The 15,681-nt window shown below is 63.5% G+C and overlaps 1 protein-coding gene across 8 annotated transcripts in view; it reads left to right on the top strand.

Moving 5' to 3' along the window:
* Window positions 1–15,681, top strand: part of MROH1 (maestro heat like repeat family member 1) — a 59,274-nt gene that overhangs the window by 26,995 nt on the left and 16,598 nt on the right. For 6 of the 8 annotated variants that reach the window (XR_006820992.1, XM_046024243.1, XM_046024270.1 and 3 more), the window contains exons 12-28: window positions 4,495–4,568; window positions 6,315–6,437; window positions 8,516–8,617; window positions 8,892–9,036; window positions 9,203–9,243; window positions 9,514–9,655; window positions 9,970–10,022; window positions 10,441–10,548; window positions 10,875–10,994; window positions 11,166–11,288; window positions 12,061–12,207; window positions 12,287–12,313; window positions 13,251–13,373; window positions 13,589–13,668; window positions 13,814–13,925; window positions 14,010–14,105; window positions 14,733–14,837. Coding sequence is in view for 7 of the 8 variants with exons in the window: in XM_046024243.1 (XP_045880199.1) it covers window positions 4,495–4,568; window positions 6,315–6,437; window positions 8,516–8,617; window positions 8,892–9,036; window positions 9,203–9,243; window positions 9,514–9,655; window positions 9,970–10,022; window positions 10,441–10,548; window positions 10,875–10,994; window positions 11,166–11,288; window positions 12,061–12,207; window positions 12,287–12,313; window positions 13,251–13,373; window positions 13,589–13,668; window positions 13,814–13,925; window positions 14,010–14,105; window positions 14,733–14,837 (1,721 nt within the window). In the remaining variant the exon portion in view is untranslated. The remainder of the gene's footprint in view (window positions 1–4,494; window positions 4,569–6,314; window positions 6,438–8,515; window positions 8,618–8,891; window positions 9,037–9,202; window positions 9,244–9,513; window positions 9,656–9,969; window positions 10,023–10,440; window positions 10,549–10,874; window positions 10,995–11,165; window positions 11,289–12,060; window positions 12,208–12,286; window positions 12,314–13,250; window positions 13,374–13,588; window positions 13,669–13,813; window positions 13,926–14,009; window positions 14,106–14,732; window positions 14,838–15,681) is intronic. The other 2 variants (XM_046024279.1, XM_046024259.1) reach the window with 1 other exon arrangement.

Genomic DNA, 15,681 nt, shown 5'->3' with positions numbered 1-15,681 from the left:
GCATGTCCCGTGTCACCTGTCCTGGCTACCCCGGGGGGGCCCCGTCAGACCTGTCTCTCAGGTGTGGGCCCCTGGGAAGGGCGCAGGAGGCCGTCGGGCAGAACACCCGTTAGCCTGCATGTGTCTCTGACCCCCTCAGTCAGACAGAAGGGTCCAGGCTTCTGCTTCTGAGACCCACAGAGTCAGCAGCGGGCTCATCTGTGTCCTTGCCGGCTCCGGTCAGTCTCACTTCAGCCGTTGTGGCCGACGCGCGTCCCATCCCGCTCTGGTTTGTTTTGGTTGTGTTTAGAGCGCATGGAAGCGGGGGTGGGGGGCAGCGGGAGAGGGAGAGAGACACCCCTCCCTGAGTGTGGAGTCTGACTCGGGCTCAGTCCGCGACCCGGAGTTCACGGCCTGAGCCGGAACCGAGAGTCAGACGCTTGACCGACTGCGCTCCCCGTGTGCCCCTCGTTCTGGTTTTTATAAAAGTAAAGAACGTACTTAGTTTGACTTACGGTGAGAAACTCGGAAATAGCTTGGTGAGCTGTCAGAGGTCCTGAAAAGGCGACTTTTCCAGTGATGGCCACACCTTATTCTTGCTCTCTTCCCCTGTGCTGAGACCTGCGTGACCCTCAGCATTGTGTGGCTCTGGGGTGAAGGACCTGTGGGTGACGCAGCCTGTTCGCGGGCGGGACGGCGTAGACCCGAGCCCCTCTCCCCACTGCAGGCCTCACTGAATCCAGGAGCTGCAGTGTCCCCCAACATCCCCGTGCTGGCTGTGTCTGCGGCCCTGTTCACGCCCTGGGCACCTGCGGAAAGGCCGCATCAGTCTGATTTGTAGGTGAGGGTAGCGAGGCTTCGTGTGCGCATGAACGGCAGGTGTGGGATGCACACCCAGCTTCGGGTGAGCCGGGGCCCTGCTCTTTCTAGAAGCTCTCAAATTTTGAGTTAAAATACTATCATATGAGTAAGAAATTGGGGCCATGATTAGATTCCTTTGAACCGTGACCCAGGAGGCCTTTCTCATGTGGGCGGGCCCTGCCGTGCCTGCCAGGTTGGCCACACGAAGGAAGCTCTTGCTTCTTCTTCCTTCCCTCCTTTCGCTGTCCTCGAGCATCGGGCATGGCCACTGAAAACTGGTGACAGCCTGAGTTTCCTTACAAGTGATTCGGTCTGTTTGCCTTGATGCCCAAAGGATGTTTATTTTTTTTATTTTAAATCCAGAAATTTTGTTGGCTATGTTCGCTGTTCTGGGGGTGATATTTTCCCCAAATCTGTCAAGTGCCTTTTCAGAATATAGTTTCAAATCTTATTTTGCCTCAGAATTTTTATTTTTATTATTTTTTTAAGATTTTACTTATTGGGGCGCCTGGGTGGCTCAGTGGGTTAAGCCTCTGCCTTCCGCTTAGGTCATGATCCCAGGGGCCTGGGATCGAGCCCCGCAACGGGCTCTCTGTTCTGCGGGGAGTCTGCTTCCTCCTCTCTCTCTGCCTGCCTCTCTGCCTACTTGTGATCTCTCTCTGTGTCAAATAAGTAAAATCTTTTTAAGAAATCTTAAAGGCTCATACGGATGAGTAAGTTCTATTATATTTGCTTTTGGAAGTCATTATTTGGGGAGGGGTGGGAAAGTAAAAGGCATTCTTTTATGTCACATCTGAAAAAAACATCTGAAGTGCTCACGGGTTTTCACGTATTTATTGCAGTCGTTGCCATTATTGAAGCTCAGGTGGTGTCTGCCGTGGGCTGCGGGAACCGCTTCGGGGCCTGAGGCTCGGTGTGGCCTCTGGGGCCTCCGGCAGCTGGTGCTCTGCACGCTTCAATGTTTCTTGGCCCTAACCTGGAATCAGCCATTTCTCCAAAAAGTCCTATTTCCTTAGTGAGAAACTGTCCTTAACGACAGTGGTCCGTCGCTGGGTGTGCTGGTCATCTCTTGGTGGTCGCTGTTTCGGGCCTTTGCGGAGAGAGCGGGAGCGCGCCGCTGCTACAGACCCAGGACGACAGTGCTGGGAGCTTGCGTGGGCATTTCTTTTTTTTTTCTTTTTAAAGATTTTATTTATTTATTTGACAGAGAGAGATCACAAGTAGGCAGAGAGGCAAGGCGGGGTGGGGTGGGGAAGCAGGCTCCCCGCTGAGCAGGCCCAACCCGGGGCTCGATCCCAGGACCCTGAGATCATGACCTGAGCCGAAGGCAGAGGCTTTAACCCACTGAGCCCCCAGGCGCCCCTCGCGTGGCCATTTCTGATCTGACGCCCAGGCCACACAGCCTTGCCTTGTACTCTGTTCTCTGGTTTCTTTTCTTTCAAGTCTAGTAGTTTCACTAGAACGTCCTGGTGTTGGTCACTGTGGGTCGGTCGCTGCGGGGAGGGCAGGGAGCCTTGTCTCCAGCGCGCCCCCCGCTCCCCGCCCGTGGCCGCCCCCACACCCCGCTTCCATGGCGCCGGGCGGTCCCTCCCCCTGCACACCGCCTGGTCGGCCTTCCTCTGCCTCCTGCGCGTAGCTCGGGTATGCCCCGCTCTGAAGAGCCCTGGGACCCTGACTGCGGCTCAGACTGGGCCCCTGTCGACGGTCCGCACCTTTCAGGACATTTGTAGTGTGAGGACCCGGTGGGTTGTCTGCCTGTGTTCTGTCTCCGCACGTCCGAAGGGCCCAGCTCCCGGCCGGAGCCGGTCCAAGCTGCCGCCGGTGGCCCCGCGAGTCGACCGCCTGTCAGCGAGACCGGGGCTTTCCCACTTACCTGTTGTGCTGCGCCTCAGGGACGTGGGAGGACCAGGTTGACGTCAGTCCTTGGCCCGCGTCCCCACCTCCCTGAGCCCTCCTGTCCCCTTGCCCCGTTTCCTGGCGGGCCCTGCTCACCCTCTGCGCGTTTCTCTGGCGGGTTGTTTGCTTTCTTAGCCCTTTGCAGCCTTTCCTTGGGAAACAGCCGCGAGTGCCAGCTCACGGGGCCCGCGTGTGGCCATGCCGCTTCACCCGATGGGATGTCTTCGCTGTCCTCTGGCTCGCTCCCGCACCGGCAGCTGGCCCACGGCCCGGGCGGCACCCGTCACTCCACCGTGCCGTCCTGCACGGGCTGGCCCAGATGCGGGCGCGCTGGTGCGGACCCTCAGCTTGCGCAGCGAGACCCAGCCGTCTTCGCGGCCTGGCCTGCCGGGGTCCCCAGGCAGCTTTGCCCCGTCTCTGTCTCCGCCTGTTGGGCAGATGCCCTGCGCCTCCCTGGCCGGCGCGTGGCGGAGTGCAGCGGCCTTGCCTTCCCGTCCGCCCCAGGGCTTGGTCGTGTCTCTTGGCCAGTTGTCTCTCCTTCTGTATTTTTCTTACCGACCTGCCGGATTCCCTTGCGCACCGAGCACGGGAGCGCTCTGCTTGTGTGCGGTGTCTCCACCATGGTAGCCACCTTGCAGGCCTCCTTGTGCCCTCCGGAGTCTTGGCGGAACCTTCGCCGCCTTCCTGTGGCCCCTGTTCTGCTTTCCTGCCGGGCGTCCGGGAAGGGCCTCTTGTCGGAGGGGCTGTTTGTCCCACAGTGGGGTCGTGAATCGTGTTTTCTTGGCTCACGCATCTCCTGTTGTGGCCAGGAGCCCACGCTGGCTTTCTCATGGCTGCCACGGGGCCGAGCATGGGCATGAGCGATGGTCTCGGCGCTGTCAGGATGACCCCTGGGGCGCCTGGTGGGCTCAGTCGGAGGAGCACGCAGCTCTTGATCTCGGGGTTGTGGGTTCGAGCCCCACATTGGGCATAGAGATGCCTTAAAAATGAAATCTTTAGGGGTGCCTGGGTGGCTCAGTGGGTTGAGGCCTCTGCCTTCAGCTCAGGTCATGATCCCAGGGTCCTAGGATCGAGCCCCGCATCGGGCTCTCTGCTCAGCGGGGATCCTGCTTCCTCCTCTCTCTCTCTGCCTGCCTCTCTGCCTGTTTGTGATCTCTGTTTGTCAAATAAATAAATAAAATCTTTAAAAAAGAAAATGAAATCTTTAAAAAACGAAAGTGCCCTCCCACCATGTGCCTTGAAGGGTCCCTGTGCCATGGACCCTTGTGTCTCTGTCCTCGTTCCTGTTGGTCTCAGGGCCACTTCCTGACGGCTGCCTTCAGTCCCCGCTTTCCTGTCAGGAGACAAAGGCTGACCTTGCTGGCTGTCCGGTGGGAGAGGGTCCTCAGAGCAGCAGCATCACACAACTGGGAATATGTGGAAAGTGCCCACGTGCACCTGTTGACAGGCCGGCCAGGATGGGTGCTGGTGGACACCCCCCAAACCTGGTTCTGCCTGACTTAGGACACTCTCGTACCTGTTGCCCTAAATTATCTACCGTCCAGCTTCTTCTTGGGCAAAATAATGCTATTTGGGAAAAAAGTTACTTGTCCCCCCAAGGGAAGTAGGCGGGCTTTGCCAAAGTGCCGTCCCCTCCCCCTGCTGAGAACCAGGCTGCGGCCAGACCCTGGCGATGGGGCACTGGGCCTCATGGGGGTGGACGGGCCAGCCAGCCTCGGTCCTGGCGGGGAGGCTGAGCCAGCCGTTCATTTCTTGCAGCTTCTCAGATGGAAGTTAAGAAGCCCTTTATTCTGTCCGCCATGAGGCTTCCTCTTCTGGACACCAACACCAAGGTAGATGGTGGGGTCAGCCCGAGCTCCGCTAGGAGCAGCTGCAGCGGTGTGGCTGGGCTGGGGCGGGAAGTCCTCATTGATTCCGCCCGACCTGGACCTCAGAGTGAGGACTCAGGCATGGGTGCTGCTGAGCCGTCAGCCAGGACTCCCACACCCTACTTCTTACACAGTTAACCACATGGGAAGTGAGGCAGGGGTCCCCGAGACCCCATGGGGTCGTCCGATTCGCTCCATGGGCTCCCAGAACTCACGAGAGCAGTCCGGCTCCCCGTTGCGGCTCATCGCCAGGAAAGGACGCGGACTGCCCTCAGCCGGGGCAGGGGCGCGCAGGCAGGGCCCGGGAGGATCTGCACCACCCTCTCCCCGTGGAGTCGCGGGTAGCACGCGCTCTCCCGCCCGAAGTGCCGGCTTGCACGAGTGCTGCCGGCCGGGGAAGCCCCCGCCTCGGCGTCCAGGGTCTTCGTCCGGCCCCCGTCACGCCGACCTGGTCGTCTTCCTGCGCGGCCGACCTCCGTCTCCAGCCCCTCGGGAGCCCGAGCTGACACCGTGTGGCCCAGAGCCCCGGGGAAACAGGACACTGGGCTCGGCCCGTCCCAGCAGCCAGGGACAGGGTTGACCCTACTGACCCTTACTGGGGCCCCGTAGTCAGGCAGGCCTGCTCACTGCCCGGTCGCGGGGTCCCCCTCCAGTGCCGGGGGCTGCTGCCGACTGCGCTCATCCTGGGCAGCGTACTCTTGGGTCCTTCTGTGAGAGTTTTGGAAACTGCCAACGTGGACACCCGGCACTGAGGCCACGTCTGCTGCAGGCCCCATGCACAGCCCCCAGATTTCCTCCTGGTGCTGTTGCTCACGACACCCCTAAAGGGCTGCCCCCCGTGCCACGGACTGTGCTAGGGCTCGGGCGCACTCGGCCGGAGCACCCGCTGTGCGACCGCCTTGCCCGCCGCGGGATCTACCCCTCCCCACAGTCACTTGGGGCGCGCACGTGATGGGGGATGGCACGGAGCTGTGGGTGGCCAGGCAGGCTGGGGCAGTGACATTTGCCCCGAGGTCCAAAGGAGAGAGGCCTTTTGAGTAAGGATGTCCGGGGTGGGGGGCATTGGGCTGGCGTCTGTGCCAGTGGCTCCAGGGGAAGCCCGAGGGCGTGGGGGAGGCACCAGCTCCCCTGTGGGGGACAGGTTTTCAGCCGTGGTGACTTGGCTGTGCCTTTGAGCCACCAAGTGGGCTCATTAAGTGGGCCATTAAGTGGGAGGCCATTAAGTGGGGCTGGACGGTAGGCTCAGCTCCCAGGGGGGTTGTGGCCACAGTGGCCGATTCAGGGTCCTTGTGCTGGAGGGGGCGGTGGAGCGGGGGTCGGGCCGTGCCAGGGGCCCTGAGAGCGGTCGTCCTGCAGCTCGAGGGGGGACGAGCGTGGGGCAGAGGGGACGGCAGAGGGAGCCGGAGGAGCAACAAGTCTCACGCTCAGGGAGGGAGGGAGGTGCGGGGGCAGGAGGAAAAGGGACCTTCTGTGAGGCCCTGACACCTCCGCTGGCTGCCCAGGTGGCCACATGCAGCCGAGGGGCTGGGAGCGGCGCGTGCCGAGGGGGGCGGGGTGCAGGGGCGCAGCAGGGGCGCGCACAGAGGTGGGCGCAGGAACAGGTGCAGGCAGAGGAAAGGGTAAGACGCCCGTATCCCAACCGGGCTGTCGCGGCACCGTCCAGGGCTCTCCCTCCGGGGCCCCTCCCTGACCTCCCTCGGTCCCGGGCAGGTGAAGCGGGCCGTGGTGCAGGTGATCAGTGCTATGGCCCACCACGGCTACCTGGAGCAGCCCGGAGGGGAGGCGATGGTGGAGTACGTCGTGCAGCAGTGCGCGCTGCCCCCCGAGACGGAGGTAAGGGCGCCCCCCCCCCCCCCCCCCCCCCGGGGCTCAAGAGCTGTCGGCCTGCCGGGAGGCCGTGTGCTCATCCGAGCCTGCGCAGTCGCGGCTGGGGGGGCGGGGTCCCAGTCCGTGCGTGAGCACCTCTCAGCTTTCCGCGGTGGGGCCTCCTCCCTCAGCTCCCCAGGCCCCGCAGAGAGAGGCAGAACACGTACCTGGTTCTCTCTGGGGCTTTTCTGTTGAAAAAGTCACTGAAGCAAACCCAAGTTTCTTCTTGAGGGAGAGCAAGGTAGATGGCAAAAACGCAGGCATGACTGGGTGGTCTGTCTCTGTGTCCTGGCCTTGAGCCTGCCCTGGGCCTGGTCTCTTGGGCCCAAGTCAGCTCAGAGCTGCGTGACCCTGGCGAGGAGCTCCGCGTTTGGGCGGAAGCACTGGAGTTCCAGCCAGAGCGAGAGGACGCTGCTCCCTTGCGGCGAGAGGCTCTGTGGGCCCTGGGAAGGGCCGGCTCAGCACTGTTTCCGGGCCTCGGGCGGCCGGGTCTCCCTCCCGCTTCGGCCAGTTTTGGCCTCCGCATGTTCACAGCCACTCCGGGGCCTTTGGGCTTACACTGGAGAGAATCAGGATCTCTGTTTCAGTCTGTTACTCCCCAGTTTGGGTGCATTTGAACATCTCTTTTAGAATATTAAAATTTTTCTAGGTGATTAGTTTTTCATGGCCATCGTGGACTTGTAATTTTATTGTATTGTCTTCTGTGAATCTGGCCAGGTTTATTCCTGCCTTTAAGAATTTGTTGGAAAAAAAAAATTTGTTGAAAAAATCTTTAAAAAAATTTAAAAAAGAATTTGTTGAGAGGGATGCCTAAGGGGGCTCAGTCGCTAAGCCTCTGCCTTTGCCTCAGGTCATGATCCCAGAGTCCTGGGATCGAGCCCCGTGTTGGGCTCCCTGCTCCGCGGGAAGCCTGCTTCTCCCTCTGCCTTTCCCCCTGCTTGTGTTCCCTCTCTCGCTGTCTCTGTCAAATAAACAAAAAAGTCTTATTAAAAAAACAGAGAGGGGCGCCTGGGTGGCTCAGTGGGTTAAGGCCTCTGCCTTCGGCTCTGGTTGTGGTCTTGGGGGTCTTGGGATCGAGCCCCGCATCGGGCTCTCTGCTCAGCAGGAAGCCTGCTTCCCCCTCTCTCTCTGCCTGCCTCTCTGCCTACTTGTGATCTCTGTCTGTGTCAAGTAAATAAAATTAAAAAAATCTTAAAAAAAAAAAAAAAAGAGCGAGAGAGCTTGTCGGGGGGCGCCCGGCTGGCTCGGTCAGTGGAGCAGGCAGCTGTTAATCTTAGGGCTGTGAGTTCAGGCCCCATGTTGGGTGCAGAGATGCCTTAAGTAAATAAAGTCATTTAAAAAAATGTTGACCTAACAGATGACCAGGCTCTCAGAGTTGTTCGTACTTGTGCAGGAAGAAGCTCTGTCTGTGTTCAGAGCGTTTTTTAAAACTTGCTGTTCAAGGTCTAAACATGTCTCCGCTCTCTACTTGACCTTTGATCTCTCCGGGAGAGGTGGGGGGTCTCGGACACTCATTGCATTTTGGCCATTTCTCTCTGGTGTTCAGTGTTTGCGTTTCGGTATCTCAGAGCGTGAGTGGGAGGCTCGGACAGAACACGCGGCCGGCAGGGTCCGTGTTTTGCAAGGGACCATCCGAGGGAGGCGGGCTGTCGGCGGAGAAGCCGTCCGCCGCCTGAGGCTGCGGGAGCTCCGGCCGGTTCTGGCGAGACCGTGGCAGTTGGCCCGGGTGACCGTGGTCGCCGCACGGGTGCGCCCGTGTCTGCGGACGTCAGCGAGGCCACGGCTGAAGATAAAGCGATTTCTTACAGAGTCTGTGGCGGGCAGGGAAGGCTCGCGGTCTCCGTTGTCCTGGAGGCTGGGACCGAGCCCGCCGGGCCCGTTTCCTTGGGCACTGCCAGTGCCCGTGTGTCCCCTGTGGCGGCTGGGCTGGGTCTGTCCTGTTTGCTGCCTACGTCCCCGCCGCCGGCCCGCAGCAGCGCAGGCTCTGAGAGCAGAGCGGTACCGCCCCAGGCGCGCTCCTGCCTCTCCGCCCCCCTCCGCCGCAGACGCTGGGTCCCGACAGCGAGGACCTCCCGGCGGACAGTGTGCGCGCCGTCAGCATCAACACCCTCTACCTGGTCAGCACCACCGTGGACAGGATGAGCGACGTGAGTGCGTGCCTGCCCCGTGGCCTGCGCCTGGGCTCGCCCGGATGGCTGGCCCCCCGCCCCGGGCACCTGACCGACCGCTGCCCTCCTGACCTCGTGGCCCGGGGACTCTTGAACTCCGGGGTGGGCAAGCTGCAGGGGCAGGGCTCCTCTCTGGGCCACCTCCCCAAACCTGCCCAAGCCCCTGCGGGGCCTGGGGGAGCCCCTGGCTGCGTTTGCCCCTGCGGCCTGCACTCCTGAGGCTTGGCACACAGACCAGGGCTCCGTCCCCCAGGTCCTCTGGCCCTACCTGCTGGCCTTCCTCACCCCCGTGCGCTTCACCGGGGCGCTGACCCCGCTCTGCAGGAGCCTCGTGCACCTGGCCCAGAAGAGGCAGGAGGTGGGAGCCGAGGCCTTCCTCGTCCGGTCCAACAGCAACGGTGCGCCCTGCTCCCCACCCACTTCTCACCCCAGCTCTAGCCCTCGAGCCTGGCCTCTTCCCGCCACCCACCCTGCCTCCCAAGTTGCCACACCCCATGGGGCGGTCAGGGCCTGGGGCTCCGGGGGCAGGCGGCCGGCTGAGCGTGTCTCCCACCTCCTTTCCAGTGACCCTCCCTTCGCCCTACGCCGTCACCACGAGACTTCTGGTGAGCCGCGCGCTGTGCTGGCCCCGTCCCCTCCCCGAGCCAGCGCAGCTCTCCCGGGGGACTCGGGGAGGGAGTGGGCTCGCCCTCGGTCCTTGTGTCCCTGGCCTCATGCTGTCTCGCAGTGGGGCCGGTCAGGCGTGCCCCGTGGGGCTTGGGGGAGCTGTGTCCCAGAGCCCTCCTCGCCTCCCTGCCATGGGGTGGCTTCGCGGGGCTCACATGGGGCGCGGTGGTCCCCGGAGCGCCTGGAGCTCCCGCCTGCACTTCCATCAGACGGTGTCCTCCCGGCCCTACGCGGGGGACGGCCGCGGGGCCGCCTCTCTGCGCCTCTTGAACGCCCTGCATCAGAGCATCCACCCTCTGCTGGGGCAGCGCTGGGCAGCCACCATCCCGCCGTTGCTGGAGCACCTGGATGGTAAGGCTCGGGCCGCGGGGGGCCCCCACCTCCCGCCCCGTGTGTGCCAGTCTGTGTCCCTGTTGGCTTTTGGGGACCAGAGTTTGTTAAGTTGGCAGAAGCGGCCTCCCCTGAGTTTCAAGGACACGGGGCTGGAAAGGTGTCCCTGCTGGGTGTCACCCAGGAGGGTCTGGGCCATGGGAGCCGCTCGGCTGTCCCAGACAAAGGATGTGGCCTCTCTGGAAGGTGCTGGGCAGGGACCTGGGCCCGGGTCTCTGAATTCCACCCCTGCTTGCTGGGATGGGCCAGGCTGACCGCGTGACCGGTCCTTGCAGAATTTACCGAAGAAACCCTGTCCCAGAAGGAGTGGGAGGAAAAGCTGCTTGCGGTGAGAGCGGGGAGACAGAGGGTGCGGCCTGTGTCTGCCATGCAGGGCTGTGGCGGGCAGGACAGCTTGGGGCAGGGGATGCTAGTGGGAGACTGCCCCTCTAGGATCATGACGCCTGCCTTGACCTCACAGGGCTGGGGGTGGGGCGGCTGGTGGGCTTCTCTGGGGCGAGAACTGTCTGCCCTCACCCACTGCTCACCCTGATGGGGCCACCGTGTCCCCGGGGCTCCGAGCTCCTCCTGCCCAGGAGGCTTCTGTCCGGCCCTCTGCCAGGGCCGGTGCGCCTTTGGCCGCCCACAGGGTGCTCTGCGGAGGCTCCGAGGTCGTCTGCTGACCATGTGGAGCTGTGGCATGTGACACCCCTGGGCCTCAGTTCCCCCGCGTTCCCGGCCCCTCACTGCGTAGCTCGTGCCCACAGTTCCTTCGGGACACTCTGGCTGTCGTGTCTGACAACACGTGGGCTTGCCAGCTGAGCCTGGAGATGTGCAAACAGCTGCCTTGCTACAACGGGCTGCCCCAGGAGAAGGTGCGCAGAGCAGGGGTGCCCCGGGGGAAGGGCTTCTGGGCGTGGCCCTTAGGCTCCCCAGTTCCTGTGCCTTAACCCTGGGGGGGGGCCTTTCTGCCTGAACATGTCTCTGGTGGCCTGCGGGCCTGACGGAGCTCCCGCGGGCTGGCCGACGGCTGGGAGGTGCAGGAGCCCGTTTTCCCCTCCTCTCGCTCCTCAAGTCGCCACCCAGAACTCGCCGGGTCTTCGTAGTGGCCACTGCCGTGGGCTCCCGGCAGCCCCGGCCGCGTCCGGTTGGCCTCCTAACCTCGGGCTCAGGCGCAGCCGTGCCCTCGGCTCTTTCGCAGAACTTCCTGTACCAGTGCGTGGGAACCGCGCTGGGCGCCGCCTCGAGCAAGGACGTGGTGAGGAAGCAGCTGCGGGAGCTGCTGGCGACAGCCGGGCCCCAGGAGGAGGCCGAGCGTGAGGTGACTGCCGCGCTCCCCAGGAGGCGCCGCCGGCCCTGCTCGGCGCTCAGCGCGTGCGTGTGCGCTCACGTGTGCGAGGCTGTGCCTCTGCGGGCCGTGTGTGTGTGAGCACCGTGTTCCTTCCTGGCCCTGTCCTTGCCCAGGTGCGAGCACTCCTGTGTGCCTCCTTAGGGCCTTGCCTGCTGCTTTGGGATCTGCGCCATCTCTCACCTGGATGACGTCCTGGCCCAGCTGGGGGACTTCATGAGGTCGGATGTGTTCAGAAAATCCACGGGCATTTTCAACATTTTCAAGGTACAGGGATCGGGGTGACAGCTAGGAGGGCGTCTCAGGTGGGACTGGCCCGTGCTTGTGTCTTGGCCGTGATTTGAGGTCCTGGGGGCTGGGCGTTCCAGAGCTCCCTGGGCTCGGGGTACCCTGCAGGTTGAGGGTGGGACAGGGAGGCGGCATCTGGTCCACACTTCCTTGTGGGGGGGGCGCTTCCAGCTGGTGACAAGAGGCGGGCAGCCCTCTGCTAGCCGCGGACTCTGATGGGGCTGCTCCCGCTGCCTGTGTGTCCTCTGCCCGCTGGGGGCCCGTGGCGGCCGCCTTCTGGGGAAGCGTGACTCAGGAGGCACAGACCACGGCCACCCCCACGCCAGCCCTTGTGGCTGGGTTTCCTGTCTCCGGGGGCCTGTTGTAATTTTAGAATCTGCGGGGCCCCAAGGATGGAGGGTTCCAGTGCAGCCACCAGAGACAGGACAGGGACCAGAGACAGGACAGACACCCGACTCCGGCCCTTTTGTTGCCTCTCCTTCCACTCTCCCTTCTGCACCGTCCCTGACTCGGTCCTTTCCCTTCTGCCACATGGTCCCCAGCGGGCCTGAGCCTGGCCTGCCTGTCCTGTTCTGCTGTCCCCGCCGGAGGGACTCTGGGGGGTCAGGTGGCGCCATCCACCCCTCACAACTCTGACGTTGTTGGCCAGCCCCGCCCTTCTTCCAGAGGGACCCGGGGAGTCTGAGCGCGAGGCTTCCTGCGGGGGCTGTGGCCTCTGCCTGAGGCCCCACCCGCTCCCCTGGCCCCTCAGGAGCGCAGCGAGACCGAGCTGGAGAAGCTGAAGGGCACCGTGATCCTGTGCTACGGGCACGTGGCGGCGCGGGCCCCCCGGGAGCTGGTGCTGCCCAAGGTGGAGTCGGACCTCCTGCCGAACATGTCCCGCTACTTCAGCACCAAGGTGGGCGCCCGGCACGCCGCCGGCGGGGGGGCCGCCGCGGGGGCTGCGCGTGTTAATCCCTTTCCCTTTCGTCGTTCAGGTTCTGGGAATAAAGGTAGAGACCAAGGTACAGTGTGTGGGAGCTCAATGCGGGCTCGGCCTCTTCTCGCCTCGGGTGGGACTGGCCGTGAGCTTCAGGGACAGAAGCCGGGGGACAGGCCCTGGGGCTCCCTGCTCCCAGTTCGGAGGCAGAGCTTTCCAGAGCCCGGCCCCGCTGCCCTTGGAGCATCTGCCCCTCTTGCGGCCCGGACGGGAACCCAGGACCTAGCACCCTGGCCTGGGCCTGGATGGCGGGTGGACGGGAGGGCGGCCTTCTGAGCGGCTGGGCGGCAGGTCCACAGGCCGGGGCCCCGCAGGCCGGGGCTCTGCTCCCTGACGCTCACGGGGCTCACCCCTTGGTCAGACTCTCTGGCCTCACTAACACGCCTGCTCTCTGGGACCGCTGGCACTAACCTGTCACACCTCCGAAGGAGCAGTCGGGCTTTTCCCTCAAAGAATGGGCCCTCTTGGATCTCCTGGGGCTGGCTGGGGGGTAGGATATTCTGACGGTCATTTCTTTTTCTGGCCCTTCATGGCCCCAGGACAGAACCCCTGCTCCCCCTTTCCCGACCATCCCCAGAGTCCGAGTTGGTAGGACAGGCAGGGGCAGGCTCCCTCTGCGGGGCTCTTCTTGGGCGCGCTCCCTTCCCCTCCTACCTTGACAGATCCCCCCAGGGGACGCAGAGCACGCTGTTGGCCCTGGCCAGGTAGAGAGCTGGGGGCCGCGGGGGCTCCATCCCAGGCCCCCCGATCCGTGTGGCTTTGGTGAGAGCTGGAGAAGGATGGGCTGAGAGTCCTTCAGGAGGAGCGAGTGTGGCTGTGGACGGAGAGGAGGGCCTGTGGTCCCGCCCGTGTTGCCATGAGCGCCAGCCGTTCTGTGTGCAGCCCCGAGGGCCCCCACGTTGGGGCAGAACCGTGCTGTGGGGCGGGTGTCGGCAGCCTCTTGCAGCCCAGCGTCCTTCCAGGACCCGGTTCTGAAGCTGTGTCTGGTCCAGAGCGTGTGCATGGCCAGCCAGGCCATCTGCGGCAGCGCCCAGGCCGGCTCCTTCCACTTCTCCCGGAAGCCGGAGTTGGTGGCGCAGATGATGGTGAGCGCGGGCTGGAGGCGGCCAGGGGCCGGGGGTGGCATTGAGGGCACTGTCGCAGGCGGGGAGGGTGGGCCTGGGGAGGGCTGGGGGCACCTGCAGCGAGGGACCCCAGCCCCCACTCAGCACAGCCCAAGAAGCCCACACCAGGCCGACCGCTGAGCGGGGGAAAGCAGGTGCTTTGACCCAGGGCTGAGTCTCGGGCCTGGCCCCCCTAGGAGTTTATCAAGGCAGAGCCCCAGGACTCCCTGAGAACACCCATTCGGAAGAAGGCCATGCTCGCCTGCACTTACCTGGTGTATCCTTTTCTCTGGGTGTTGGGGGGAGCTCCAGAGGGGGGCCGTCTGTTCACGTGCTCTCTAGACAAGGGGTGCGGCCGCAGGGCGGGATGCGGGGCGGGGCGTGGGGCTGGAGAGGTCTCTGGCCCTTAACTTCGGGTTCAGCTCCTTGGAGCCGGCGCTGGAGGAGCAGGTGCGGGCCGACCTGACACGTAGCTGTCTGCACAGCGTCCTGTCTGTGCTGCCCGATCCCGAGGGGGAGTGTGACCACCAGGAGGTACTGCCCTGCATCTGGGGGGCCGGGCCAGGCTGCTGAGCGGGGCAGGGTCACTGGTGTGGCTGGCCACCCATCTCTTCCTAGTCCCTGTACCTGGATACCATGCACGCCCTTGAGGATTTGCTCAGCAGTCTCCTTCGGCGGAATATGACCCCCCAGGGCCTGCAGATCATGGTGGAGGTGTGCCGTGGGAGTGCCCTGCCGGGGTGGGGGGCGCGTGGGGGAAGGGCACCCCACCTGGCAGCCAGCCCCTTGCCCGCTTCTCCTGGCTCTCCCTGGCACGGGGGCCCTGGGGAGTTCCGTGCTCTCTGCAAGTGTGTGGTGTGGGGGAAGGTCTTGAGTTGGGGGCAGCACCCCTCCTCCGGGGGCAGGCGTGCAGACGGGCTGAGCCCAGATGGGAGCCTGTGCTCCCCTGCCCTCCACTGCATGGCCCTGGGATGGAGAGAGCCCGTAGCCCCCCAGGTGGGGGTTCTGGCCGTCTGGATCTCCAGGTGGCGGAGAGGGCAGGCGCTTGGCAAGCCTCCCTCCGTGCTGCCCTCCCCAGCAGTTGCCAAGGTGGGACTGACCTGCTTCAGGGAACAGCCTATCCCTCTCTGGGCCTGGCTTGCTCTGGGCCCACGCGGGGTAGCCATGTCCGTGGAAAGGGACAGAGCTGGAGGCAGAGCGGGTGACCTGCCCTGACCCACTAACTGGCCTCGCAGTCGGGGGCTGGCCTGGCGGGGACGCCGAGCAGCCTGCGGCGCACGGGCTCCCGCTTCCCAGGCGAACCCCCGACGTGGCACCGACGTGAGGCTCCTTCTTCCCCAGCACCTGAGCCCATGGATCAAGTCCCCACGCGGCCACGAGCGCATGCGGGCACTGGGCCTGAGCGCCTGCCTGCTGCAGTACTTCCTGGACCATCTCCGTGTTGGCGTGAGTGCCCGGTGGGCCTGCGGTCGCTCCCTGGCCCTGCGCCTTGGTCCCTTGGCATGGGGACTGCTGGGTGTGGCACCCGTGTCCCAGGGTACCCTACCAGCTTCCTGGCCCTCCTCTGGTGGTTGCCCTGGGCGCATCCCATGTTCCACGAGTCCCGCCGTCCTCTTCCTGGAGCCGTAGACTGAAGACCCTTCGGGGCCGGGAGTCGTCCTCAGGCTGGCCACTCAGTCTTACGTGCACTCGCTGGGACAGTGTGTGGTGTGTCCCCTACACAGGGGGACAGGGGGTGGGGACTGCGGCTGAAAGGGTGAGGACGCTAGAGGCAGGAGCCGCACTTTGGGCAAAGGCAGGGGGACGCGAACACACAGAGTGCCGTGGGAGAGACAGGTGTCGTGGAGGGACCGTAGGGGCGGGCGGGGGCTTGTTCCAACACGCGCTCAGTTTCTAGGGGTTTTCGTCTTGCCTGAGGTGAAGGCGCTCTCACTCAGCCTTTCGGAGTTTCGCAGTTGTGCTCACGAGGTCGTCAGTCCAGGTGACTTTAGGATAAATTTGCCACAGTCCTAAAATATTCCTGTTGTGATTTTGGATTTTGGTAGGAATCACATGGAATTGACAGACTAATGTGTTGGGCAACAGCAAATTTTATTTTGTTTTTAAAGATTTTTAGTTTATTTATTTGAGAGGACTGAGCAAGTGAGAACTTGAGCAGGGAGGGACGCAGAGAGAAGCAGGGACCCCCCCCCATGCGAGGCTTGATCCCAGGACCCCAAGGTCATGACCTGAGCCAAAGGCAGAGGCTTGACCCACTGAGACCCCCAGGTGCGCCAAGAGCATCTTTTAA

Source organism: Meles meles, chromosome 1 (assembly GCF_922984935.1).
Source record: "Meles meles chromosome 1, mMelMel3.1 paternal haplotype, whole genome shotgun sequence".
NCBI lineage: Eukaryota > Metazoa > Chordata > Mammalia > Carnivora > Mustelidae > Meles > Meles meles.
This window is presented reverse-complemented; position numbering and strand designations above follow the sequence as displayed.